This window comes from Gorilla gorilla, chromosome 6 (genome assembly GCF_029281585.2).
Source record: "Gorilla gorilla gorilla isolate KB3781 chromosome 6, NHGRI_mGorGor1-v2.1_pri, whole genome shotgun sequence".
NCBI classification, from domain to species: Eukaryota; Metazoa; Chordata; class Mammalia; order Primates; family Hominidae; genus Gorilla; species Gorilla gorilla.
In genome coordinates, this window is record NC_073230.2 from 137,586,806 (window position 1) to 137,614,172 (window position 27,367).

General features: G+C 49.4%; 1 protein-coding gene across 1 annotated transcript in view; it reads left to right on the forward strand.

Annotated features, from left to right (window-relative positions):
- Positions 1–5,775: 5,775 nt before the first annotated feature.
- Positions 5,776–27,367, forward strand: part of LOC129534624 (collagen alpha-1(III) chain-like) — a 99,471-nt gene continuing 77,879 nt past the window's right edge. The window contains exons 1-5 of the mRNA XM_063708071.1: positions 5,776–5,829; positions 8,874–8,938; positions 19,111–19,724; positions 19,965–20,402; positions 22,238–22,323. Coding sequence (XP_063564141.1) covers positions 5,776–5,829; positions 8,874–8,938; positions 19,111–19,724; positions 19,965–20,402; positions 22,238–22,323 — 1,257 coding nt within the window. The remainder of the gene's footprint in view (positions 5,830–8,873; positions 8,939–19,110; positions 19,725–19,964; positions 20,403–22,237; positions 22,324–27,367) is intronic.

Here is a 27,367-nt window from a genome sequence, read left to right on the forward strand (position 1 = left end):
TACTACCCAAGTGCATTAGGTACTGAGAAATGAGTGAGAATGATTGCCGGCTTCCAGTCAACCCTCGTGTGCAGGGTCTGGATTCTTCTCAGTTCATTTAGGAACTGTTAAAGCTATGAGGTCAGCCCCGCTCACAAGGGTCTGGATTATACAGCAAGATTATTTTGCTCTTCTTTATTTTTCCCCACCCCACTAATTGTGCTCCTAAAGCAAGATTATTGATCTGTAATCTGAAACGTAACTGACAAGCTGAGGGGATCTCCCCAGGAAGGGAAGCTACTTGAGAAACTGAATTTAGATCAGAAGTTGATTGTTCAGAATACAACTGAGCCCAGAGATTGGATGGCACCAAGGGAGGTTTCTGTCAAGCCGTCCCGTTCCGAGATGCCCCATCGCACCCACGAAGCAACTGCTGAGCAGGTTTGCACTAACACGAGCTGGCGTTTGTCCAGACCTTAAGACTCTTTAAATAGCTTTTCATATATTTAATCCTCACATTGCCTCTGTGAATATAAGCGTAATTATCTCCATTTTACAGATGAGGAAATCCGAAGTTCAAGGGGGGGTAAATGGTTTACCAAGGTCAGACTACCAGTGTTAATCGTGAGGTAATTAGCCTTAGATTAGGGAGAGGTAGTTTGATAGAAATGATATCTGACATAATATACGGGTTTAGACATTTTTGGCTCCAACCAATGATGCCAGTCCAGGAAAATGTTACACCTGCTCAGATGTTAACGCTGCTGCGGGCTGGAGGAGAAGGCACCCTCACCCCAACCCTCCCCAGGAGAAGAAAACCCTGCAGCTATCAGAAGTTTTAGTAAAAGAACTATCAACAGTCCATGCAATTGTCTACATAATTTGTGTTTGTGTTGCAACACTGTCCAAATTGCAACATTTTCATCAAAATAGAAAACTGAAATCCCCCATCTTTACCCTATGGGCCAGATCCTCCTGGGGTGAAGGGGGAGCTGGGATTTTTTTTTTTTTTTTTTTTTTTTTTTTGAGATGGAGTCTTGCTCTGTCACCCAGACTGGAGTGCAATGGCGTGATCTCGGCTTACTGCAAGCTCCGCCTCCCGGGTTCACGCCATTCTTGTGCCTCAGCCTCCCAACCCCCAACCAGTAGCTGGAACTACAGCTACCACGCCCGGCTAATTTTTTGAATTTTTAGTAGAGAAGGGGTTTCACCGTGTTAGCCAGGATGGTCTCGATCTCCTGACCTCGTGATCCGCCCACCTCGGCCTCCCAAAGTGCTGGGATTACAGACGTGAGCCACCGCACCTGGCCAGGGGGTGCTGGGATTCTAATCCCTCATGTTCAAGGGGTTCCGTGGAGGCTTCACAGACTGTGGCCTGTTGAGTTACAGAAGGGCCCATGCTTGATTTCATGCCCTTCCATTGCTGTCTTGAGATTCCTTCTCCTTGCTTCTTTCTTTTCCTTTTTTTTTTTTTTTCCGGTTGGTTGGTTTGTTTTTGAGACAGAGTCTCCAGTCTCACTCTGTTGCCCAGGCTGGAGTGCAGTAGCACGATCTCGGCTCACTGCAACCTCTGCCTCCTGGGTTCAAGCGATTCTCCTGCCTCAGCCTCCCGAGTAGCTGGGATTAGCCCGGCAAGAATTCATTTTCTTCTTTTCTTTTTCTTTTTCTTTCTTTTTCTTTTTCTTTTTTTTTTTTTTTTTTTTCAGACAGAGTGTCGCTCTGTCACCCAGACTGGAGCGCAGTGGTGCGATCTGGGCTCACTGCAACCTCTGTCTCCTGGGTTCAAGCAATTCTTCTGCCTCAGCTTCCCAAGTAGCTGAGACTACAGGTGCCCGCCACCACGCCTGGCTAATTTTTGTATTTTTGTTTTGTTTTGTTTTGTTTTGAGACAGGGTCTTGTTTTGTCGCCCAGGCTGGAGTGCAGTGGCAGAATCTTGGCTCACTGCAACCTCTGCCTCCTGGGTTCAAGTGGTTCTCCTGCCTCAGCCTCCAGAATAGCTGGGATTACAGGTGCCCGCCACCATGCCTGGCTAATTTTTGTATTTTTAGTAGAGATGGGGTTTCACCATGTTGGTCAGGCTGGTCTCGAACTCCTGACCTCATGATCCACCCGCCTTGGCCTCCCAAAGTGCTGGGATTACAGGCATGAGCTACCACACCCAGCCTAATTTTTGCATTTTTAGTACAGATGGGGTTTCACCATGTTGGCCAGGCTGGTCTTGAACTCCTGACCTCAAGTGATTCCACCCACCTCGGCCACCCAAAGTGCTGGGATTACAGGTGTGAGCCACCACACCCAGCCCAGAATTATTAATAATTATTTTTAACGAGGGGCCCAGCATTTTCATTTTACACTGGGTCTCGCAAAGAACCCAGCCAGTCCTGCTGCTGCCTCTTTCTTGCTCCTTCTTCCTCCTTTTTCTTCTCCTTCACAAAGAGCTGTCTGCTCTTGCCTTTTTTTTTTTCCTTCCTTCCTTCTTTCTTTTCTTTTTTTTTCTTTTCTTTCTTTCTTTTGACAGAGTCTGGCTCTGTTACCCAGACTGGAGGTGCAGTGGCACAGTCATAGGTCACTGCAATTTTAATTTTGAACTTCTGGGCTCAAGCAATCCTCCCCGCCTGAGGCTCCCAAGTAACTGGAATTACAGGTGTGTGCCACCATGCCTGTCTAATTTTTTTAAGAGACGAGAGACTGCGGTCTCACCATGTTGCTCAGGCTGATCTCAAAGTCCTGGGCTCTAGTGATCCTCCCGCCTCAGCCTCCCAAAGTGCTGGGATTATAGGTGTGAGCTGTAAGCCACTGTGCCCAGCTCTCTTGACTTTTTTTTTTTTTTTTAGACGAAGATCACTGCACAATCTTGGTTCACTGCAACCTCCTCCTCCTGGGTTCAAGCGATTCTCCTACCTAAGCCTCCCGAGTAGCTGGGATTACAGGCACCCGCCACCATGTTTGGCTAATGTTTGCATTTTTAGTATGCCAGGGGGACATTCCCTTCCCTTCTGATCCCCCTCCCTTTCTAAGCCCCTCCTCCACTCTCCTCGACCCCTGGGCACCTTCAAGCAGACCTTCTAGACATGCCAATCCTATACCCTCAGGCCTTGCCCGTCTAACAGTCCTTCCCTGACCTCCCACGACCCCTTGGTCCCACGGCGTCCCAGGGTTTGTCTTTCTTTCTTGATTGTCTCTCTCCCTCTCTCTTTCTTTCTCTTTCTTTCTTTCTCCTCTCTTTTCCTTCCTTCCTTCCTCTTTTCCCTTCCTTCCTCCCCTCCCTCCCTCCTTCTCTTCCTTCCTTCCTTTCTTCCTTAAGACGGAGTTTCACTTTTGTTGCCCAGGCTGGAGTGCAATGGCACAATCTCGACTCACTGCAACCGCCTCCCAGGTTCAAGATTCTCCTGCCTCAGCCTCCCAAGTAGCCGGGATCACAGGCGCCTGCCACCACGCCTGATTAATTTTTGTATTTTTAGTAGAGATGGGGTTTCACTATGTTGGTCAGGCTGGTCTTGAACTCCTGACCTCAGGTGATCCACCCGCCTCAGCCTCCGAAAGTGCTGGGATTACAGGCGTGAGCCACTGTGCCTGGCTTTGCATTTCTTATGACTCCTTAGCAGCATCCTTGTTCCTGCTCACTTCTACCTCCTGCCTCTAGACTATGGGCTTGCCCCTTGGGTCCGGGGACCTGGTCGATTTTGCTCACAGTTGTATCCTCAGTACCTAGATTTGCCTGGCACATGAAGGTGCTCAGTAAATATTTATTGGGTGGGCAAGTGCTTAGAATGTCACCTACAAGCCATGTCCCTAAGAGTGTCAGGCACCAAAGGGAGGAAAGACAAGTTTTGCCACCCGATCCAGCAGGAAACAGCAGGGCTGGAGATGGACCTCAAAACCTGCAGAAAGGAGGGGCTCCCTAAGTGTTCCTTCTAAGCCACGCATTCCTGGGAAAGAGCAGGACAAAAGAGCCAGCCGGGGAGCAAGCCTGTCATGGGGAGGAGGCTGCATCAAGATGGTTTAGATGTGTGGAAACAATTCTAGGCCCCACAAGATGACAAGAGTGAATGAACTGATCGACTTTGAATCTCTAAGTGCTACGAATACAAGAATAATTCCCAAATCTATATCACGAGCTCAGGATCTCTCTTGAGCCTTGAACTAGTTATCTAAATAACTCCTAGACATATCTCTCCCCTAGCAGGGCCCCAGGCACCTCAAACCCAATCTCTCCAAAGCAACCCCTAAGAGCAGGGGCTGGGGTTGAAACCCTGGAGTCACCATTTGTTCTCTCTGCCATATTGGCCAAGTTAAAGTTCTCTCATGCTGTTTTCCTCAACTGAAAATTGAGTATAAACAATAGAATAGGGCCAGGCACGGTGGCTCACGCCTGTAATCCCAGCACTTTGGGAGGCTGAAGTGGGTAGATCACTTGAGGTCAAGAGTTCAAGACCAGCCTGGCCAACATGGTGAAATCCCGTCTCTACCAAAAATACAAAAAATTAACTGGGCGTGGTGGACACGTCTGTAATCCTGGCTACTCAGGAGGCTGAGGCAGGAGAATTGCTTGAACCCGGGGGGTAGAGGTCGCAGTGAACCGAGATCATGTGCCACTGCACTCCAGCCAGGGCGACAGAGCAAGACTCCATCTCTCAAAAACAAAAAAAAAAACACACAAAAATTAGCTGGGTGTGGTGGTGAGCGCCTACAGTCTCAGCTATTCAGGATGCTGAAGCTGGAGAATCGCCTGAACCTGGGAGGTTGCAGTGAGCTGAGATAGAGCCACTGCACTCCAGCCTGGGCGACAAAGTGAGACTCCATCTGAAACAACAACAACAACAACAACAACAAACAATAGAATACAAATAATTAATTAATACAGCAGTCCTAGTGGCCCCCATAGTGAAATTCTAATGCCTTGCAGAGAACAGAATCAAATTGTCAACCTCTGTAGGCTATTCTGTATTCACAGATTCATTTGTAGAAGATGCATTTCATTATACATTGTGTTTTTAGCAGTTACAGTGATGGCATGTTCCTTGGCAACTTCAGCCTGGAGATGAGATTTGTAGCAGAAAGCACTCATCTGCATTTCTTGTCTTCCATCTCAAAGAGCAGTGAAGAGGCTGTAAGGCCGTCTGGTTTCCAAGGAACTTCAGCTTTACCCTCAGGCAGGTTCCACTGCTCCATCAGGCCTATGACACTGTTAGGGGCCCTGGAAACTGTTTTAATTAATTTTAAAATCAGAAGAAAATATGCATATAATAATAACGAATATTATGAGAATGAATCTAGACCAAATGATGATCCCTTACCCCCGCCCTTGTCCAGGTGAATGGAGAAGGCCATGCATGTGTCCTGAGCTGAGCCAGTCAGAGCCCCTGCCCCGGACCCCAGATGGAGAGGACAGCCTGCTCCAGGCAGCAGGATCTGGACAGTGAGCGCTGGGGAGTTCTGGGAGGCCAGGAAGGTGGAGGGGAGGCAGCCACGGGAGATTCCAGGGTGACAGCATGGCAGGCCAGGGTGAAAGCAAGTATAAAATCCCCAGGTAGGAAAATACCCGCATTCAAGCAGCTAAAGGCAGGCCCCGGAGGGTCCCCGGCAAGAATGGTGGAGGAGGCTGGAGATGAGATAGAGGCAGGGTTGGACCACCTGGGCCTTATAAGCCAGAGGGAGCTGAGATTTTTTTTTTACTCCAATGAGCAGCTATTAAAGGGTTTTAAGGGAGGGAGTGACCAGATCTGATTTACATTTTAAAGAGATTAGCACTGTGGAAAGTGTACTGTGGAGGTGGGGCAAGAGCTGAGAGCCGCATGGAGAGCCCTGGATACTTCTGGACTCTGAATGGGGGGCCAGGCTTCAGCGATGTAGGTGAGGATGGAGACGGGTGGGTCCAAGAGGACCTGTGGGTGGAGGGGCTGGAGGGGGAAAGGAAAGGCTGTTATCAAGGATAAATGGTGGTGATGGTCGTGCTGTTCTGCTCCTGAGCTGGGGAAGAAGGGAAGACATGAAGACTTCTGTTTAGACCCATTGAGGTACCCATGGCACACACACATGGAAGTGTGGAGAAGGCAGTGGAACATGTCAGTCTGGAGTGGGGGAGACAGGTCAGGGCTGGATGCCCCTGGATGCTGGAAGTGTGGGTGGCATCAGTGCACAACTGGTGTTTGAAGCCACAAATCTCTGAGTTAGGGAGGAAATGGGAATGTGCTGTGACCCAGAAACTCAGAGGAAACTGCCCTTGTTGAGTCCCTGCTGAAGACAGAGAATGAAGACAAGACAGAGAAGGATCCTTTCTTTTTTTTTTTTTGAGACGGAGTTTCGCTCTTGTTGGCCAGGCTGGAGTACAGTGGTGCCATCTCAGCCCACTGCAACCTCTACCTCCCAGATTCAAGCGATTCTCCTACCTCAGCCTCCTGAATAGCTGGGATTACAGGCGCCCACCATGCCCAGTTAATTTTTGCATTTTTAGTAGAGATGGGGTTTCGCCATGTTGGCCAGGCTGGTCTCTAACTCCTGACCTCAGGTGATCCGCCCTCCCGAAATGCTGGCATTACAGGCGTGAGCCACCGCGCCCAGCGAGAAGGATCCTTTAGATCTGGTAATGCAAGTGGCTCCTGACTTTGACCAGAGCCCTCTGGGTAGAGGGAGGAATCTGGAAGTCAAATTGGGATGGGAAGGAAGAGTAAAACAGCACGATCACCAGTGCCTGGACTCATCCCTGCCTGGGCTCTGGATTAAAAAACAGCTATGAGCCGGGTATAGTCCCAGCTACTTGGAGGCCAAGGCAGGAGGATGGCTTGAGCCCAGGACGTTGAGGCTGTGGGTGAGCTACAATTGCACCACTGCATTCCAGCCTGGGTGACAGAGCAAGACCCTATCTCTGAAAAAAAAATATTTATACTTAAAAAAATAGCTATATAGGACATTTTGGGGGCAAATGGGGAAATTGGAAAATGGACTCCATATTAAATAATACTTTTTTTTGTTGAGACAAGGTCTCACTCTGGCATGCAGGATGGAGTGTAGGGAGCTCACTGCAGCCTCAACTTCCTGGGCTCAAGTGATTCTCCAGCCTCAGCCTCCTAAAGTGCTGGGATTACAGGCGTGAGCCACCATGCCTGGCCTGTATTAGATAATATAGCAGCTCTGAATTTGTTGTGTGTGATAATGGTGTGTGGTAAGAGAGAAACTCTGTAGGAGACACACATTGTAGTATTTAGGGCAGAAAGAGTAGATACTTGAAACTTTCCAGTGCTCCAACAATAACAAAAAATTAAACACATACCCCATACACAGAGAAAGCACAGATGGCAAAATGCTAATTGGAAAAATCTAGGTGAAGAATATTTTAATATTTTTTCAACTCCTCTTTCAGCTTAATTATTTCCTTACAAAGTTGGGTGCAGTGGCTCACTCCTGTAATCCCAGCACTTTGGGAGGCCGAGGCGGGTGGATCACCTGAGGTCAGGAGTTCAAGACTAGCCTGGCTGACATGGTGAAACCCCGTCTCTACTAAAAATACAAAAAAATTAACCAGCTGTGGTGGTGCATACCTGTAATCCCAGCTACGTGGGAGGCTGAGGCAGGAGAATCACTTGAAACCCAGGAGGCAGAGGTTGCAGTGAGCTGAGATTGCGCCATTGCACTCCAGCCTGGGCAACAAGAGCAAAACTCCGTCTCAAAAAAATTTAAATAAATAAATAAATAAATAAATTAGCTGGGTGTGGTTGCGGGCGCCTGCCTGTAATCCCAGCTACTCCGGAGGCTGAGGCAGGAGAGTAGCTTGAACACAGGAGGCGGAAGTTGCAGTGAGCTAGATCTTGCCATTGCACTCCAGCCTAGATGATAGAGTGAGACCCTGTCTCCAAGAAAAAACTAAGTTGAGTGCGGTGGCTCACACCTGTCATCCCAGCACTTTGGAAGGTCGAGGCCGGCAGATCACTTGAGGTCAAGAGTTCAAGACCAGCCTGGCCAACATGGTGAAACCCCATCTCTACTAAAAATACAAAAATTAGCTGGGCTTGCCAGGCACGATGGCTCACGCCTGTAATCCCAGCACTTTGGGAGGCCGAGGCAGGCGGATCGCCTGAGGTCGGGAGTTCAAGACCAGCCTGGCCAGCATGGTGAAACCCTGTCTCTAATAAAAATACAAAAATTAGCCGGGCGTGGTGGCAGGCGCCTGTAATCCCAGCTACTTGGGAGGCTGAGGCAGGAGAATAGCTTGAACCCAGGAGGTGGAGGTTGTGGTGAGCCAGGATCGCACCATTGCACTCCAGCCTCGGCAACAGAGCGAGAATCTGTCTCAAAAAAAAAAAAAAAAAAAAAAAAGAGGCCAGGCGCGGTGGCTCACGCCTGTAATCCCAGCAGTTTGAGAGGCCGAGGCAGGCAGATCACCAGGTCAGGAGATTGAGACCATCCTAACACAGTGAAACCCCGTCTCTACTAAAAATACAAAAAATTAGCTGGGCATGGTGGCGGGCGCCTGTAGTCCCAGCTACTCGGGAGGCTGAGGCAGGAGTGGCATGAACCCGGGAGGCAGATCACGCCACTGCACTCCAGCCTGGGCGACAGTGAGACTCCGCCTCAAAAAAATTTTTTTTTAAATTTTAATTACAAAAAGGAAGGGTGACTAGCAGGGTCAGGAGAAAGTTTCATACAATTGATAAATTTTTTGAAGAATGGGAGCATGAGTGTGTGTTGAAAGCAACGCTCATGGAAGGGAGGAGGAGAAGGTGATTATGTCAGCCAGGGATGAGAGGTGCAGGGCAGAATCCTGGAGGAGCAGGTGGATGGCCCAGAGTGAGGGCCTGGAGGGTGGCCTTTGCCCAGTGTGGGCGGCCACACGTCAGACGGGCAACTTGGTGGAGGGCGTTCCTGTCTGATGACTTCCCCTCTCTCCTCTACGTAGGATATGAGGCTCTCTGCTAAGAAGGGCCCGGAGAGCAATGGGGAGGTTCCCGCAGGGAAAAACTGGTGAGGTTTGTGGGTTTGTGTTGACGATCTGGGTGAAGATTGTTTATTGGTTTAGGGAGGGAGACAAGAGGAAAGGTTAAGTCCCCACACCTCCAAGACTCAGTTTCTCCATCTGTAACATGAGGAGATTGAACTAGGAGATCTCAAAGGACTCTGAACTCCTGTACGCTCGTGGTCCCTTTAGGAAGTGATGGGAAGCATATACTGAATAGCACAAGCCTGGGTTATTTAAGAATTAAGGATAGCGGCTGCTCTGCCTATGGAGTAGCCATTCCTTTTTTTTTTTTTTTTTTTGAGACGGAGTTTTGCTCTTGTCACCCAGGCTGGAGTGCAATAGCGCGATCTCGGCTCACTGCAACCTCCGCCTCCCAGGTTCAAGCGATTCTCTGCCTCAGCCTCCCATGTAGCTGGGATTACAGGCATGCGCCACCACCACGTCTGGCTAATTTTTGTATTTTTAGTAGAGACGAGGTTTCACCATCTTGGCCAGGCTGGTCTTGAACTCCTGACCTTGTGATCCCTCCGCCTCGGCCTTCCAAAGTGCTGGGATTACCGGCGTGAGCCACTGCACCCGGCGGAGTAGCCATTCTTTTATTCCTTTACTTACTTAATAAACTTGATTTCACTTAAAAAAAAAAAAAGAATTAAGGATAGCTAGTAAAAACTAGACAATTGCCTAAGAGGTTTCTAATTGAGGATTAAAACCAATAAATACAAGAAGGCCAGGCATGGTGGCTCATGCCTGTAATCCCAGCACTTGGGGAGGTTGAGGTGGGCAGATCACCCGAGGTCAGGAGTTCGAGACCAGCATGACCAATATGGCGAAACCCTGTATCTAATAAAAATACAAAAATTAGCCGGGTGTGGTGGCATGTGCCTGTAGTCCCAGCTACTCAGGAGGCCAAGGCAGGAGAATTGCTTGAACCCAGGAGGCAGAGACTGCAGTGAGCCAAGATTGTGCCACTGCACTCCAGCATCCTGAGCGACAGAGTGAGACTCTGTCTCCAAAAAAAAAAACCCAAAAAACAAAAACAAACAAACCAATAAATACAAAGAGGCACGTGAAAGGCAGACTGCTGGCAAGGCACGGTGGCTCACGCCTATAATCCCAGCACTTTGGGAGGGCGAGGCAGGCACATCATGAGGTTGGGAGAGTAAGACCATCCTGGCTAACACGGTGAAACCCCGTCTTTACTAAAAATACAAAAAATTAGGTGGGCGTGGTGGTGGGCATCTGTAGTCTCAGCTACTCAGAGGGCTGAGGCAGGAAAATCGCTTGAACCCGGGAGGTGGAGGTTGCAGTGAGCCCAGATCTCGCCACTGCACTCCAGTCTGGGTGACAGAGCAAGAATCCTTCTCAAAAAAAAAAAAAAAAAGAAAAGAAAAAGAAAAAAAAGAGAGGCAGGTGTGGTGGCTCACACCTGTAATCCCAGCACTTTGGGAGGCTGAGGCAGGTGGATCACCTGAGGTCGGGAGTTGGAGACCAGCCTGACCAACATGGAGAAACCCCATTTCTACTAAAAATACAAAATTAGCCAGGCGTGGTGGCGCATGCTTGTAATCCCAGCTACTCGGGAGGCTGAGGCAGGAGAATCGCTTGAACCCGGGAGGCAGAGGTTGCAGTGAGCCAAGATCACACCACTGCACTCCAGCCTGGGCAACAAGAGCGAGGCTCTGTTAAAAAAAAAAAAAAAAAAGAAAGAAAGAAAAGAAAAAGAAAAGCAGACTGCTTAAGGCTTCAGAGCACCCCTGGGGGAGTGAGGTGGCCCAGAGGCCGAGGGCGCTGAGATGCATGACAAGGTGCTGTTTGGGTGAACACGGTGCGGGGTCCTTTTCAGAGTATATACTGCTTTCTCCTTGCTCTAGCTGAAGTTCACATCACACAGCATGAAGTGAAACAGCACATCAATGTGATGAACACGGTTAACACTGAAGAAACCTGTATGTGCGAGCAAATATAGCGTGAAAGGGTTCAGGGATTTCTTTCTTTCTTTCTTTTTTTTTTTTTTTTGAGACTGAGTCTCACTCTATTGCCCAGGCTGGAGTGCAGTGGCACGATCTCCGCTCACTGCAACCTCCCACCTCCCAGGTTCAAGCGATTTTTCCGCCTCAGCCTCCCAAGTAGCTGGGACTATTGGCACGTGCCATGATGCCTGGCTAATTTTTGTAGTTTTAGTAGAGTCAGGGTTTCACCATATTGGCCAGGCTGGTCTCAAACTCCTGACCTCATGATCTGCCCACCTTGGCCTCCCAAAGTGCTGGGATTACAGGCAGGAGCCACTGTGCCCGGCTGTCCTGTTTTTTGGTGTGTGTGTGTGTGTGTGTGTGTGTGTGTGTGTGTGTGTGTGTGTGTGCGCGCGCGCACACGCGCGCACGCGCGTATGAGAGGGAGTCTCCCACTGTGGTCCATGCTGGAGTACAGCAGTGCGATCTCGGCTCACTGCAACCTCTGCCTCCCAGGTTCAAGCAATTCTCCTGCCTCAGCCTCCTGAGTAGCTGGGATTATAGGCATGTGCCACCACGCCTGGCTAATTTTTTGTATTATTAGTAGAGACAGGGTTTCACTCTGTTGGCCAGGCTGGTCTTGAACTCCAGGCCTCAAGTGATCCACCTGCCTCAGCCTCCCAAAGTCCTGGTATTACAGCCGTGAGCCACCATGCCTGGCCAATAGTTTATTTTTATTTTTAAAGGGACGGGGTCTCCCTCTTTCACCCAGGCCGTAACCCTGAACTGCGAGGCTCAAACGATCCTTCTGCCTTAGCCTCCCAACTCCCAAGTAGCTAGGACTACAGGTGCACACCACCATGCCTGGCTAATTTTTAAATTTTCGGTAGAGATGGGATGCTGGTATGTTGCCCAGGCTGGTCTCAAACTTCTGGCCTCAAGTGATCCTTCTGCCTCAGCCTCCCAAAAGTGCTGGGATTACAAGCGTTGTGCCACAGTGCTCGGCCCACAATAGATTTATAATATCACTGAGGGCAGGGATTGTGAGTCATCATCAGCTCCCCAGTGACTGGCAGCATGCCAGGAATGGGGGAGGTGAGAGAAGGAAGGAAGGGAGGCTTCTCGGCCTGACAGTTCAGCCAAGTGCAGGCACTGTCATGTTCATGGCCACCAGGCACCTGCCAACGACCAGGCTCTGTGCTGCCCACTTTATACAGATGGTCTCACTTGGCCTTGATGACAACCTGTGGTGGTTGGTATTTTTTACTCCAAGAGGAAACTAAAGGCAGAGAGTTTAAATAACTTGCCAAAAGTCACATGGCAGAATCAGGATTTGAGCTCAGATATGTTAAACTGAAGCTTGTGCTCTTGACTGCCTGGCTGTGCAGTCTTCCAGAAGAGCACGGCATGGACTTCTGGAATTCTTGCAGCCACTCGACTCAAAAGCAGTTAGCATAGTGCTGAGCACAGGTAATAGGGCATTTGACAAATGCCAGTGACTGTAGACCGAATGATTGACAGTCTGAATGAATGAATGAGTGAAGTGACTTCCTGTCTTGTGAGGTCTTTCTCTTCAAATGGAAGATTTCCGCATAGCCTTTGAATGCTCAAACTAACTAAGGCAAAAAGACATCAGAGAATTGCAGGGCCTTTCCTTTATTAACTGTCAAGTCCAATCTGGAGGCTGTTTACGTGCCAAGGTCAGAGATCAGTCTTTAGCTGCTCTCCTCTCATTCATCTGGCCAACCTCAGAACATAAAGTTTATTGATGCAAAACTGATTGGCAGGCTGGGCTAACGAGCTGGCGGGAACAGGGAGTATCAGAAAGAGTTCTAAGCCAGCGTCGGCTCAGCTCAGCTCCTTTGCTGTCCTAACTTCCCTGTGCTCTAGGTTGCAGGGTTGCACCTTTCAGAAGTGAACCCCAGAAGAGTAGCAAATGCTGCCTGGCCTTTTGGCAGTTCTTATGGAGCACAATCAAGAGCAGGAGGGGAAGCAGTCCTTTTTCCTGGTTTTGTCTATTAATGTGGAAAGAGCGAGGCATGGAAGATTAGGTAGTATAGTCTTTTTTTTTTTTTTTTTTTAAGACAGAGTCTCGCTCTGTCGCCCAGCCCAGGCTGGAGTGCAGAGTGCAGTGGTGTGATTTCGGCTCACTGCAAGTTCTGCCTCCCGGGTTCGTGCCATTCTCCTGCCTCAGCCTCCCAAGTAGCTGGGACTACAGGCGCCCCCCACCACGTCCGGCTAATTTTTTGTGTTTTTAGTACCGACGGGGTTTCACCGTGTTAGCCAGGATGGTCTTGATCTCCTGACCTCGTGATCCGCCCACCTCGGCCTCCCAAAGTGCTGGGATTACAGGCTTGAGCCACCTCGCCTAGCAGTATAGTTTTAAGACTTCACAAATCAAAGCAATTCCCGTGTAAGCCTCGTCAGGCCTGGGGGTCGTGAAGAGGAAGGTAACTGTTATGCCTACAGTTTGCAGCCAACCCATCAGTAAGCAGCGCCTGTCTGTGGGGAGCTCCTGGCAGTGCCTCCTCCTCCATGCCCAGCAGGAAAGAGAGGCTGGGAAGGATGCATGGGCCACATGCCTGGCTCTACTTGCAGTGCCCCCAGGATAAAAGCCAGGAGGCCTGCCGGGCACGGTGGCTCACGCCTGTAATCCCAGCACTTTGGGAGGCCGAGGCGGGCAGATCACGAGGTCGGGAGATCGAGAGCATCCTGGCTAACACAGTGAAACCCCGTCTCTACTAAAAATATAAAAAAATTAGCTGGGCGAGGTGGCGCATGTCTGTAATCCCAGCTCCTCGCTAGGCTGAAGCAGGAGAATCTCTTGAACCCAGGAGGCCCAGGTTGCAGTGAGCTGAGATCGCACCACTGCACTCCAGCCTAGGCAATGGAGCAAGACCCCGTCTCAAAAAAAAAAAAAAGAAAAAGAAAAAGAAAAAGCCAGGAGGTGGGCAGTCAGGAGAGGCAGGTGGACCCGGGAGCTGTGGCTTCTTCTACTCAAGATAGGGAAAGTACAACTCCCCTGGTTATTATCAGGACCAATTGATTTTGCCTGATCTGAGAAAACATCCTGACCACAGGTCACTTGAAATGCCCTGTAATTCAGAAACAGTGGCTGTCCACAGCAGACAGCTATCTGGATTTAAGACCCCAAATTCACACACCACACCACAAATTGTCCACTTACAAGCAAAAAATAACTAACAGCCAAGCCCCCAACCCACTCTCATTTTATTCCCTTGGTTCCAGGTCTCCTCTGAGCAGGTCATGTCTCCCGGTGTGTTTGCGTACAGGCTGTGGGGCTGGGGGGGAGTCCTTTTTCCTCTTACCCCAGGCAGGACTGGCTCCAGGTTGCACAGAGCTCCACAGAGAAAACTGCTCACTGCAGAGAAGGGCAGGGTCCAGCCCAAGCTCTACTCTGATGAGCTCTGAGATCAGGGGTGGTGACTTCATCTTCTATCTATGGCTTGGAACAATGATGATGACCATGACCCTCCGGTTTCAGTTCAGTCAATGAATGGGGAGCAAATTGCTATTGTCAGGCACTAGGCTAGGGAGGTGATTCAGAAAGGCTCCCAGAGACCCACACACCAATCACTAAACTAATATAACACGCTAAATGCTACATCTACAGTAGGGATAAAGTGTTTTAGGTACACAAAGAAGGGAGTTGAGAAAAGCTTCAGAGGTTTTCAAAGTGGTTTCCAGACCATCATCAGCCAGCCTCACCTGGAAAGTTGTTAGAAATACAAATATCAGCCCCACCCCAGACTGGCTGAATCAAAAATTCTGGGGGTGGGGCCCAGCAATCTGCGTTTGAACAAGCCCTCCAGGTGATTATGATGCAACCTAAAGTCTGAGAATCACGTAGAGGTTGGAAAACTACCTTGCAACCAGCAACCTGTTTTTGCAAATAAAGTTTTATTGGAACACAGCCATAATCCATCATTCAGATATTGTTTGTGGCTACTTCCCTTTTAACCAGCAGAGTTGGTAGTTACGACAGAGACAATATGGCCTGCAAAGCCTGATTCTGCCAAATGACTAGACTAGATTTCCCATACTAGGGAGCATAGCCTAGATTTTTTTTCCTTTTCTTTTTTTTTTTTTTTTGAGACAGAATCTCACTGACACGCAGGCTGGAGTACAATGGTGGGTTCTCAGCTCACTGCATCCTCCACCTTCTGGGCTCAAGTGATCTCCCAACCTCAGCCTGCTGAGTAGCTGGGACCACAAGCATATGGCAACATGTGCAACTAACTTTTGTATTTTTTTTTTTTTTTGTTAATTATTATTTTTTGAGACCAAGTCTCGCTCTGTCGTCCAGGCTGGAGTGCAGTGGCGGGACCTTGGCTCACTGCAAGCTCTGCCTCCTGGGTTCACGCCATTCTCCTGCCTCAGCCTCCCCAGCAGCTGGGACTACAGACGCATGCTGCCACGCCTGGCTAATTTTTTGTATTTTTACTAGAGACGGGGTTTCACTGTGTTAGCCAGGATGCTCTCGATCTCCTGACCTCGTGATTCGCCCGCCTCGGCCTCCCAAAGTGCTGGGATTACAGGCATGAGCCACCGCACCCGGCCCTGCATTTTTTTTTAAAGATGTAATTTTTTTTTTTTTTTTTTTTTTTTTTGAGAGGGCGTCTAGCTCTGTTGCCTGGGCTGGAGTGCAGTGGTGCAGTCTTGGCTTACTGCAAACTCCACCTCCTGGGTTCATGCCATTCTCCTGCCTCAGCCTCCCAAGTAGCCGGGACTACAGGCGCCAGCCACCACACCCGGCTAATTTTTTTTTATTTTTAGTAGAGACTGGGTTTCATCTTAGGCAGGATGGTCTCGATCTCCTGACCTCGTGATCTGCCCGCCTCGGCCTACCAAAGTGCTGGTATTACAGGTGTGAGCCACCGCGCCCGGCCTAAAAGACATAAGTTTGCATGTTGCCCAGGCTGGGTCTCCAACTGCTGGTGTCAAGTGATCCACTGCCTCGGCCTCCCAATGTGCTGGGATTACAGGCGTGAGCCACCACACCTGGCCTCTTTTTTTTTTTTTTTTTAAGAGACAAGGTTTCAATATATTGCCCAAGCTAGACTCAAACTCCTGGCCTCAAGCAATCCTCCTGCCTCAGCCTCCTAAGAGGCTGGAACTACAGACAGGTGGACACCACTACGCCTGGCTCCTGTCTATGGCGGAGGTTGCAGTGAGCAGAGATTGTGCCATTGCACTCCATCCTGGGCGATAGAGTCAAACTTTGTCTCAAACAACAACAAAATCCCCTTAAGGCTCTTTCCTAGCAACCAAACGTTTTTCCATTTTGTTAGGAATGGGAAGAAGAGAGGAAATAACTGGGTAAGTAACTACTCTACATCAAGCACGGTTACAAGGCATTTTCCAACATTATTTCAATTTTAATGAAAGCTGCTCATGAAATTAGGTTTACTGGGTCACAGTTTTCAGATGAGGAACCTGGGACAGGTGAAGGGACAGAATTGGAACCCAGTTCTGTCACCACAGATGCCCCACCTGTTCTACACTGGCCTGTCAAGAATAACAATAATTATTATTATTTTAGAGACAGAGTCTTGCTCTGTTGGCCAGGTGGATTGCAGTGGCACGACCTCGGCTCACTGCAACCTTCGACTCCCAGGTTCAAGCGATTCTCCTGCCTCAGTCTCCCGACTAGCTGGGATTACAGGTGCCCGCCGCCAAGCCCAGCTAATTTAAAAAATATTTTTAGTAGAGATGGGGTTTCACCATGTTGGCCAGGCTGGATCTCAATCTCCTGACCTCGTGATCCGCCCGCCTTGGCCTCCCAAAGTGCTAGGATTACAGGTGTGAGCCACCGCGCCAGGCCCAATGATTATTTTAAATAATAATAATTTTTTTTGAGACGGAGTCTCGCTCTGTCACCCAGGCTGGAGTGCAGTGGTGTGATCTCGGCTTACTGCAACCTCCGCCTCCTGGGTTCAAGTGATTCTCCTGCCTCAGCCTCCCGAGTAGCTGGGACTACAGGCACCCGCCACCATGCCTGGCTAATTTTTTTGTATTTTTAGTAGAGACAGGGTTTCACTGTGTTAGACAGGATGGTCTCGACCTCCTGACCTCATGATCCACCCGCCTCAGCCTCCCAAAGTGCTGTGATTACAGGCATGAGCCACCACTCCCAGCCTTAAATAATTACTTTTATTTTATTATCATTATTTTTGAGACAGGGTCTCACTCTGTCACCCAGAATGGAGTGCAGTGGTGCCATCTTGGCTCACTGCAACCTCTGCCTCCCGGGTTCAAGCGAATTCTCCTGCCTCAAGCTCCCAAGTAGCTGAAAGTACAGGTACGTGCCACTATGCCGAGCTAATTTTTGTATTTTTAGTAGACACAGGGTTTCACCATGTTGGCCAGGCTGGTCTCGAACTGCTGGCCTCAAGTGATCCACCTGCCTTGGCCTCCCAGAGTGCTGGGATTACAGGCGTGAGCTACTGCACCCAGCCTAATTACTTTGAAAAATGGGATCACAGGCCAGGCGCGGTGGCTCATGCCTGTAATCACAGCACTTTGGGAGGCCGAGGTGGGCGGATCACGAGGTCAGGAGTTCGAGACCAGTCTGGCCAACATAGTGAAACCCCGTCTCTACTAAAAACACAAAAAATAAGCCAGGTGTGGTGGTGTGCGCCTGTAATCCCAGCTAGTTGGGAGGCTGAGGCAGGAGAATCGCGTGAACCCAGGAGAAAGAGGTTGCAGTGAGCTGAGATTGCGCCACTGCACTTCAGCCCGGGCGACAGTGAGAGACTCCGTCACCAAAAAAAAAAAAAAAAAAAAAAAAAAGATCCTCTAGCCCAAATCCCTCCATCACAGAAGCAGTTGGAGAAGCTTGAAAAGGTTAGATGATAGGCCCATGTAGCTTGTCTGTGGAAAGAGCTAGGCTGCAAGACACCTCTGACTCCGTTGAGTGCTTTCTCTTACTTTCCTTTCCCGATTTAAGACATTAAATCATTTAAGACATTAAATCATTTAAGACAGTGTCATTTGGTCGGGCGCGGTGGCTAACGCTTGAAATCCCAGCACTTTGGGAGGCTGAGATGGGCGGATCACCTGAGGTCAGGAATTCGAGACCAACGTGGCCAACATGGCAAAACCTCGACTCTACCAAAAAAAAAAAAAAAAAAAAAAAAATTAGCCGGGCCTGGTAGCGCGTGCCTGTAATCTCAGCTACTCAGGAGGCTGAGGCAGGGAGAACTGCTTGAACCCGGGTGGCAGAGGTTGCAGTGAGCCAAGATCGCACCACTGCACTCCAGCCTGGGCGACAGAGCGAGACTCTGTCTCAAAAAAAAAATTTTTTTTAAAAAAGACAGTGTCATTTGATGGAGTTGCTTTCTTGATCGCTGGCTGCAATGAAAGACCTAGCCTCACTGTCTTTTGTGTTGCCTTGGACCGGCTCTTAGGTTCTACCGCCCTAACAGGCAGTAGAGGCTGGCCTCGAGTTGTAGTCATCCATCTTGCCCTCTTTTCCTACCCTCTACCCCCAACCCCCGAGCTGCTCTCCTGTCTCCTTCCAACACTGTTCTCTTTGGGAATATGCATGTCCAACTTCCCAAGCAGTCTGGGATCTGGAGGAAGATGACTCTTGGTTTAATGGAGTTTTTCCACAGTGCTTGCATGTGCCCCAAGGGTTTGGAAGGTTGGAGAACTAACAAAAAGCAAAGCGCCATCCTGTGTCGTTTCGGCAGGTCTGTGTTCTGTTAAAATATGGAAGAATTAAGAGAAGAACGAAGAAATAAGGGCAGAAACTCCACTGGGGAGTACTTGTCTAACCCTGAAAAAGTTCAAGGCTGTTGTTCAAGGTCTGAATTTTTCCCTTGAGATTTGCTTGTAGTCCTTAAAGTCATCTTCAGATATCTGATCAAGGCAGCATCCGCGGAAAATTATAAGGTGGGTGGCTGCACTGGAGCCTGTCCTGGCTCAGGGGAGCCGGTGAAGAGTGATTTTTTTCCCTTGGCGTTGGGGGATCAGAGGGGGTGCCCTCTGCTATGCAGGAAGCCCTCCTTGCCCACTACATAGTTCTCATTCCTCAGGAGATACTCTGTGAGGGGCCGGCGTGTTTTCTTCATCTTGGCACTTACCCTCAGACCCTCCTAAATACCCGGGAGGGCCGTGTTTTTCATCGGAGGTTGAAATGGAACCTCCCCCTGGGTGCCCGGGGAGAGTACCTTGGGGGCAGCGCCCCTCCTTCCGGAGGGCAGCATCCCTCCGGAGGGGCGGGGGCTCGGCTTTGATGCCAGGGCACCTTTTGTTCCTGGAGACGCTCTGCCAGCCAGGTGCGTGGAGGGAGTGCAGCCCGCCCTCCGGGGCGACGCGCGGGGCTGGGGCGGGCCGGCGGCTCCGGGGAGTGGCGGCCGGGAGCCCGCGAACGCGGGTGGGCGCCGTCGCCTCACTAACCGGGCGCCTCCGGGAAATCCGGGCGGGGTCCGCCGCTCGCACATAGAATTAGCGTCCTCTAAACTCCATCCCTGGGAAAAGCCGCCGCACTTCTCACCCAAACTCGCGGAGCCGAGGGGTTGGGCAGGGGTTGGGAGGGCGCGGGGGCCGCCGAGGCGGATCCGGGAACGGGTGGACCCGGGCGGCCAAGCCTCTTCAGCGCCGGCCCAACAGCCCCGCCCGGGCCAGTCCAGCGGGGCGGGGGCTGGTGACACAAAGGCGGCGGCGGGTCCTCCGGGCCTCCGACCTCGGGCAGTCGCAGGGCGCCCCGGGCCGCCTGACCTTCCCTGGCGTCGCGGCCCGTCAGCCGGCGCCGCCCGTCGCCCGCCCTCAGCCGTACGGCGAGGCGTGGCCTCCTCAGCCGGCGCGGGGTGCCCTGGTTAACCCCTGCCCGGCAGCGCGGCCGCTGATTGGAGGAGGCGGGGCGCCGGGGCAGCGGGGACCCCCCACTCCCCACCTTCCTCGTCCCCTCCCCCTCCTCTCCCACTGTCGGCGCTTCCCCCACCACCCCAGGACCCCCCTGCCTCCCAGCTGTGCAAATCTCGCGAGGAAACACGCGGTTTCACTAGTGTGTTTACACCGATCACTACTAATCCGGACCGAACCGATCCGGATTAAGGGGCCGGAGGCGGGTCCTGGGCACCAGCGGTTCCGATCCCCCCCCGCCCTCCGCGCCGCACCCGAGTGGCCCCCAGCCGAACGGGCCCCCACCTCCTGGCCCGGCCTGGGCCCTCCTGCGCCTCCCTTGGCCTTTGTCCAGCGCCAGGAGGCCGGTCCCGCGCCGCCCGCGGCCGCCCGGGCCCGCGCCCGCGTCGGGCGCCCGGCTCTGTACGCGAGCCCGGGGATCTGCGGCCTTCGTGCTCCCCCCTCCCCCGCCCGCCCTTTCGTGGAGCCCGGCGCAGGCGGCTGCTGCCCGGGCGGGGGGTTGCGGCGCTCAGGGGAGGCCCCGGCTCCGCCCCGGGCCTGCCCAGGGGGAGAGCGGAGCGGCCCGCAGCCGGGTCGGGTCGGGGCCCCTCCCGGGAGGAGCGTGGAGCGGCGGCGGCGGCGGCGGCGGCAGGTGAGAGGCTGAGCCCCGGGCGGGGGAGGGCGCCAGGCCTGGGGCATTAACCGTCCGGGGGACCCCTTTGGCCTGAGGAGCCTGCGACCTGGGCCCAGCTCGGTGTCGGCTCCGGACCGCAGCTCTTGGGCGCTGAGGCGGAGGGGCTCCCTGAGGGCTGCGGGTCGCTGAGGGGCCGGGCAGAAGATGGGGGAGGCCTAGGCGGCCCCGGCCTGGGATTGGGGCCGGCGGCCGGAGGAGAGACGGGGGCCCCTCGGCAGCTGGAGGCCTCTGCAGCCTCCCGGGCGCCCCCGAGAGCCGGCCCTCCCTTCCTCCGTGACAGGTGGGCCTGGAGTTGGGGAAAGTTTGGAGCCGGCGAGGGGCGCCGGGACCAGGCCCCATCGCTCCTGCTTCCTGGCTGTGGGCTGCAGGGAGGATCCCAGTCCAAGGCCCCGCTGGAATTAGACGGAGTGGCTATTTCCTTAACATGAGTTGACATTAAACGGAATAACCGCCGGGGCGTCATTTTCCGGGCCGGGCCTGGGGAATGGAGGTTTGGGAAGTGTTGCGAGAGACCTTGGGGTTTGGGAGAGACTGCAGCCTCTGCCATTCCGACCTCGACCTCGATTAGGGCAGGGCAAGACGCAAGGAAGGCCACGGGGGAAACTCATTCTCCCAGTCTCTTTTTTTCCTTCTTTTTCTTTTTGTAAAGATGCATTTCAGCCTTTCTGAGAATTTCCTAATTCTCTCTCTAACCTGCACTTGCATGTGTGGGTGAAACTTTAATTTGTCACGTTTTCATTCCCCTTTGCCCCAGGCTCTCAATCCAGGAAGGGAAATGAAACTGAAGGACTTGTAAGGGGGTTGTTACTGGAGATTGTAGAGTTGTTGGATTGCAGAGGAGAATGTTCGATTCATCTTTTCAGTAACTTTAAAATCACACCAACCATTCCAACTACTTAATAATGTGTTCGAAGGGGTTCTGTGTAATGTTTCTTTTCCACTGTTAATATTAAAGAGAGGTTTTCAATGGGTTGTGTAGGAGTTGGTCTTTTGCAAAGGATGGACATATTTGCTGAAAGTAGCCTGTGCGTTAATTGGTTATGGAAGTTTAAAAATGGTGTCCTCCTGCCCCTCCCTGCTTGGAAGAAGGGCTAAAAGCAGATGTCCAGAATCAAGAGAAAACTACTGCAGGGAGTGGTCAGAAAAAGATTTTTTAAAGGGATTGTTATGGAGCTATATTAATTTACTGAGTGAATGGAGGTGGATGGTTTTACCATGGGCTCTCTATTAAATTTGAAATAATTCCTTTTCTCATGAGCTACTGTGAGCTCTTCAGAGAAAGGAGCTGTATAATAGTGTTTTTGCAGTTATTTGTAGCTTCTGATTCATCCTGTATTCTTTTGAAATTATTGTCAATGATTCATATTTTTAGTTTAAGGACTACTTCCTGAGTGGGAAATAAATATCTGAAGATACTTAGCTAGATTCGAAGGCTGATAGAAGGAATTTTCTTTTTGCAGGCTAGTTCTTGTTTTGTTCTTTCCCCTGTGCTCAACTTTTACAGAGATTATGTGAAGGGTTTGAGGGGTTTATTTTTGCTGTTAAAATCAAATCAGAACTAGGGAAGAATAAGTGGCTGTCACAGAAGAGGACTTCTGAGCTGCTTTAAAACTTTTAAATATATTACCGTTTGATGCAGCACATAGTAGTCTACCACTTGTATACTATATTTACTTGAGATTTACCTGCATTTGATCTTTCAGTGAAATAATTACTGTGAGTTTTGTTCTACAAAAAATTGCCTTCTCACATTTTAGTGTTTATGGTTTCACAGCCTACTTTTTCTTTTTCAGTAGAAATGATGGAAGAATTGCATAGCCTGGACCCACGACGGCAGGAATTATTAGAGGCCAGGTTTACTGGAGTAGGTGTTAGTAAGGTGAGTAAAATGATGATAATGAACACTATTCATATTCTAGTTTAAACACATTTTTTAAATGATTAAGAGCAGTTTGGGTAGGCCCTTCTGATAGTTTGCAGGGGACAAGATTTGGGTCTTAATTTCAGTGAACTTTTAGATCCTACTAGTCATTCCAGTAGTCATTTAACATAGTAGGTTTGAAAATGTTCTATATGGGAATATATGTTTCTTCTTCCTTTCTGGTATAGGAGAGGTTTCTCATGGTTCTTGTTACAAGGAAACTAACAGGATGTGTGTATAGATTCTATGCCATATTTTGTTAAAACTTGTCAGCCATTCAGAAAGAAAATTACAAGGCATTGCATAGCTTTGTTACATTGGACTTTGGAGGTAGTTACATGGCAGAGTATTGAAACATTGGCCTCTGTGAAGTCTGCAGACTCTTTACTGGTTGCACCCCCACACTGGTTTGTTGCTCTTCTCATTCTTCCTTCTTAGTTTTTATTTTTGTTGCAGGAGCATAATATTAGATTAGGCCCCCATTAACGGGCACGTATGAAGTTAAGCAATGTTATAGTTTCCTATGCATGTTTATGTACCCACTGGTCCACCCCTCTGCTCTCATAGGATGATTTTACAATGTGTAAAATGTTTGATTTTAATACAGTACGCAAAGTATATTTACAATATTTTATTTAAAAGCTTCATTGGTCCAAGATCATATTACTTGGGCTTGAGATGTGTGAACGTATGAGCTACTGAATTTTTTTTTTATTTTTTTTATTTTTTATTGAATTTTTTTTTTTGAGACAGTTTTCCTCTTGTCACCCAGGCTGGAGTGCAATGGTGTGATCTCGGCTCACTGCAGCCTCCACCTCCTGGGTTCAGGTGATGATTCTCCTGCCTCAGCCTCCTGAGGAGCTGGGATTACAGGCGCCCGCCACCACGCCCAGCTGATTTTTGTATTTTTAGTAGAGACGGGGTTTCACCATACTGGCCAGGCTGGTCTCGAACTCCTGACCTCAGGTGATCCACCTGCCTCGGCCTCCCAAAGTGCTAGGATCACAGGCAGGAGCCACTGTGCCTGGCTGAGCTTTTGATCTTTAACCAATGTGATACAACATTTCTTTCTGTGCTTTTCAAGAAATCCTGTCTCGTGGTAACCTGGGTGTTGATCTCATGCTTTAGTTAGTAGCTTCTCCAAGGAGAAGGCGTGTTGAGGTTTAGTTGGAAAAATGGGCTTCTTTGTTGGGTCTCACAGTTTTGGTGAGCTGGGATAGCTTGATAGGGTTTTTTTTTTTTTTTTTTTTTTGAGACAGCATTGCTCTGTCACCCATGCTGGAGTGCAGTGGCACGATCTCGGCTCACTGCAACCTCTGCCTCCTGGGTTCAAGCGATTCTCTTGCCTCAGCATCCTGAGTAGCTGGGATTACAGGCATGCACCACCATGCCTGGCTAATTTTTTTTATTTTTAGTAGAGGCAGGGTTTCTCCATGTTGGCCAGGCTGGGTCTCGAATCCTGACCTCAAGTGATCTGCCTGTCTTGGCCTTCCGAAGTGCTAGGATTACAGGCATGAGCCACCACGCCCAACCAGCTTGATAGTTTTTGTTTATTCAACAAATATTGAGCACCTGCTGTATGCTAGGCATTGTGCAAGGTGTTAGGGCTGATGCTTGAGTACAGTACCTCCACATCTGCAGTATGGGGAGAGAGAGATGACACCGTGATGAGATCTGTATTAGAGCTGTGACAAGGTGCTGTGGGAACACAGGATTTGTTACATATTCTTAATTTCTTTGGCCACTTAAACAGTTTACTTTTGTGGCACTTTAGAGTGGCTGTGCCCCTGGACGTTGTATATTGAAGTTACATTTACAAATGTAAACTCTCTGATCTAGGTGAAGTAGCTTCAAGTAGAAGTGAGCAATATATTTGAATACTAAATTGATCTATAAATGACCTCTGATATGTCTTTTTAACTTGAAGATTGAGCATAAGGCTAATTCCAGATCTGTCTGTTTAAATGGTCCCCCCACCCCCGCCTCCCGTAAGTCAGTAAGTTTGTATTCAAATTTTACATAGTTTAAGCTCACTGATCTTTGGATTAGGGTTGTTGTTCTGTTTTTAGGTTCGTGATGGCTGTATCCAAGTATACTTTTGATGGAGTAGGGCATAAGTGATAAGAATGAGTGACATTCAACATGTTGCTGTCTAGACCCAACTTAAAGTCATGTAACTAAGGTATCAGAAAACTTTAATGCAGTAACCTATCTGTTTAATAGGAAATTCTACCTTTAACATAGAAAGAAGTTCTCTGTACAGAAAAAGAAATTTACGTATTTCCAGTTTTTTTGTTTGTTTTTGAGAGGGTCTCACTCTCTAGCCTAGGCTGGAGTGCAGTGGCACGATCTCGGCTAACCTCAACCTCCACCTTCCAGTCTCAAGCGATTCTCCTGCCTCAGCCTATAGGTAGCTGGGATTACAGGCGTGCGCCATTACCACCCTGTTAATTTTTGTATTTTTAGTAGAGATGGGGTTTTACCATGTTGGCCAGGCTGGTCTTGAACTCCTGACCTCAAATGATCTACCTGCCTCTGCCTCCCAGAGTGTTGGGATTACAGGCATTAGCCACTGCACCCAGCTTTATTTCCAGTTGTTTTTATTCCATTAGTTTTTTTTTTTTTTTTTTTTTTTTTTTTTTTTTTTGAGACAGAGTTTTGCTCTGTCGACCAGGCTGGAGTGCAGTAGCACAATCTCGGCCCACTGCAATCTCTGCCTCCCGGGTTCAAGCGATTCTCCTGTCTCAGCCTCCTGAGTAGCTGGGACTACAGGCACCTGCTACCATACCCAGCTAATTTTTGTATTTTTAGTAGATGGGGTTTCACCATATTGGCCAGGCTGATCTCGAACTCCCGACCTTGTGATGTGCCTGCCTCGGCCTCCCAAAGTGCTGGGATTATAGGCATGAGCCACTGTGCCCGGCTTAAGTAGTCGTATGTTATTTTGATATTTCCAGTCATGGTAAGTATATTGATTACAATGAATTTGTTATTTGAGGACTAGCAGGAGAGTATTTTTTTTTCCATAACAAAGAAACTTGAAGAAAAAAATTAATTCTGTAGTTTGCAGAGCCGGGAAAAGAAAATCTCCATTTTGTATGACTTTTTTTTTTTTGAGACAAAAAGAGTTTCACTCTTGTTGCCCAGGCTGGAGTGCAATGGCGCGATCTCAGCTCACTGCAACCTCCGCCTCCTGGGTTCAAGCAATTCTCGTGCCTCAGCCTCCCCAGTAGCTGGGATTACAGGCACGTGCCACCACGCCCGGCTAATTTTTTGTATTTTTAGTAGAGATGGAGTTTCACCATGTTGGCCAGGCTGGTCTCGAAATCCTGACCTCAGGTGATCCACCCGCCTCGGCCTCCCGAAGTGCTGGGATTATAGGTGTGAGCCATCGCGCCCAGCCTTTGTATTACTTCTTTTACCAGTAAGACATTGTACCTCTCAGACTATTGATTTGAAATGGGGATGTGGAGGGGATGATGATACTGGGAGAAAAGGGTGCTTTTGGAAAACCGCCTCTCCCTGGCTTTGAATTCTCATTTCGGATCATTATTTCCCAATGAGAATATCACCGTGTTAGGGCCAGGCACGGTGGCTCACGCCTGTAATCCCAGCACTTTGGGAGGCTAAGGCAGGCAGATCACGAGGTCAGGAGATCGAGACCATCCTGGCTAACATGGTGAAACCCCATCTCTACTAAAAAATACAAAAAATTAGCCGGGCTTGGTGGCGGGTGCCTGTAGTCCCAGCTACCCGGGAGGCTGAGGCAGGAGAATGGCTGAGCAGCCCGGGAGGCGGGGCTTGCAGTGAGCCTGGGCGACAGGGCAAGGCTCCGTCTCAAAAAACAAAACAAAACAAAAATAGAATATCACTGTGTTGATGACAGCTTTGTTTTTCAAAGATCAAAAAAGATTTCAGCCCCTGCAGCTCCAAATAAGAGAGCAGAGTGACTTCCCTGTGATGGTGCCATCTAGTGGGACTGGTTCAGCCTCTTGGGCTGTCTCTGGAATTTCTTCTAACTATTCATAACATTTTTCAGTACTTTTTGATGTCCATAGAAGGAAGAAAGTCAGTGCCACTGTGGATTCTTTCCTAGTGGACAAGAGTGTTACAGGTAGCTACAGTCTTTGAACTTTCTGGTTGTTGTAAATCTTCTGTTGTATAACTTTCGAGTTTTTTCCACCTGCAAATTAGATATACAGTCCATTACTTAGACTAAAACAAAATGGCCAAATCTCCACATCTATTACTTATATTTAAGTTGCTCATTACCTATATTTAGGTTTTTAATTTTTTATTTCTAATTTTCTTGCATAGTGCAAATTTTTAATTTTCTTGCATAGTGTGTTTATAGGTAGGTACTCAGTTTCTCAGCATATTTACTTCAAAATAATGGTAAAACAAAAGTCATTTATTTTGGGCTTTGGGATGCACTATTTGGTTTTTGTTTAAAAGAGTGACATTTTCTGTCATGAACTGATGAGGGGAAAGTAGTGTAATGTGCACCCAAAAGTCTATAGCAGGCTCCCTAGTCTAGCTGCCCCTTTTTAGGAGGACCTGGAGCCATCGTCTTAGCAGTTTTGAGGTAATAAGGTTAAACTGGGTTGTGAACCTAGTAATTTTCTGGTTTTTTTTTGAGACAGAATCTCACTCTGTCGCCCAGGCTGGAGTGCAGTGGTGCAGTCTCTACTCACTGCAAGCTCCGCCTCCCAGGTTCACGCCATTCTCCTGCCTCAGCCTCCCGAGTAGCTGGGGCTGCAGGTGCCCGCCACCACGCCCGGCTAATTTTTTGTATTTTTAGTAGAGACAGGGTTTCACCGTGTTAGCCAGGATGGTCTCGATCTCCTGACCTCGTGATCTGCCAGCCTTGGCCTCCCAAAGTGCTGGGATTACTGGTATGAGCCACTGCACCCGGCTGCTAGTTCTTTATGTCTTGTTGACCTGACATGTGAGCTGTCCTACCTCTTTTTTTTTTTTTTTTTTTCTTTGAGATGGGGTCTCG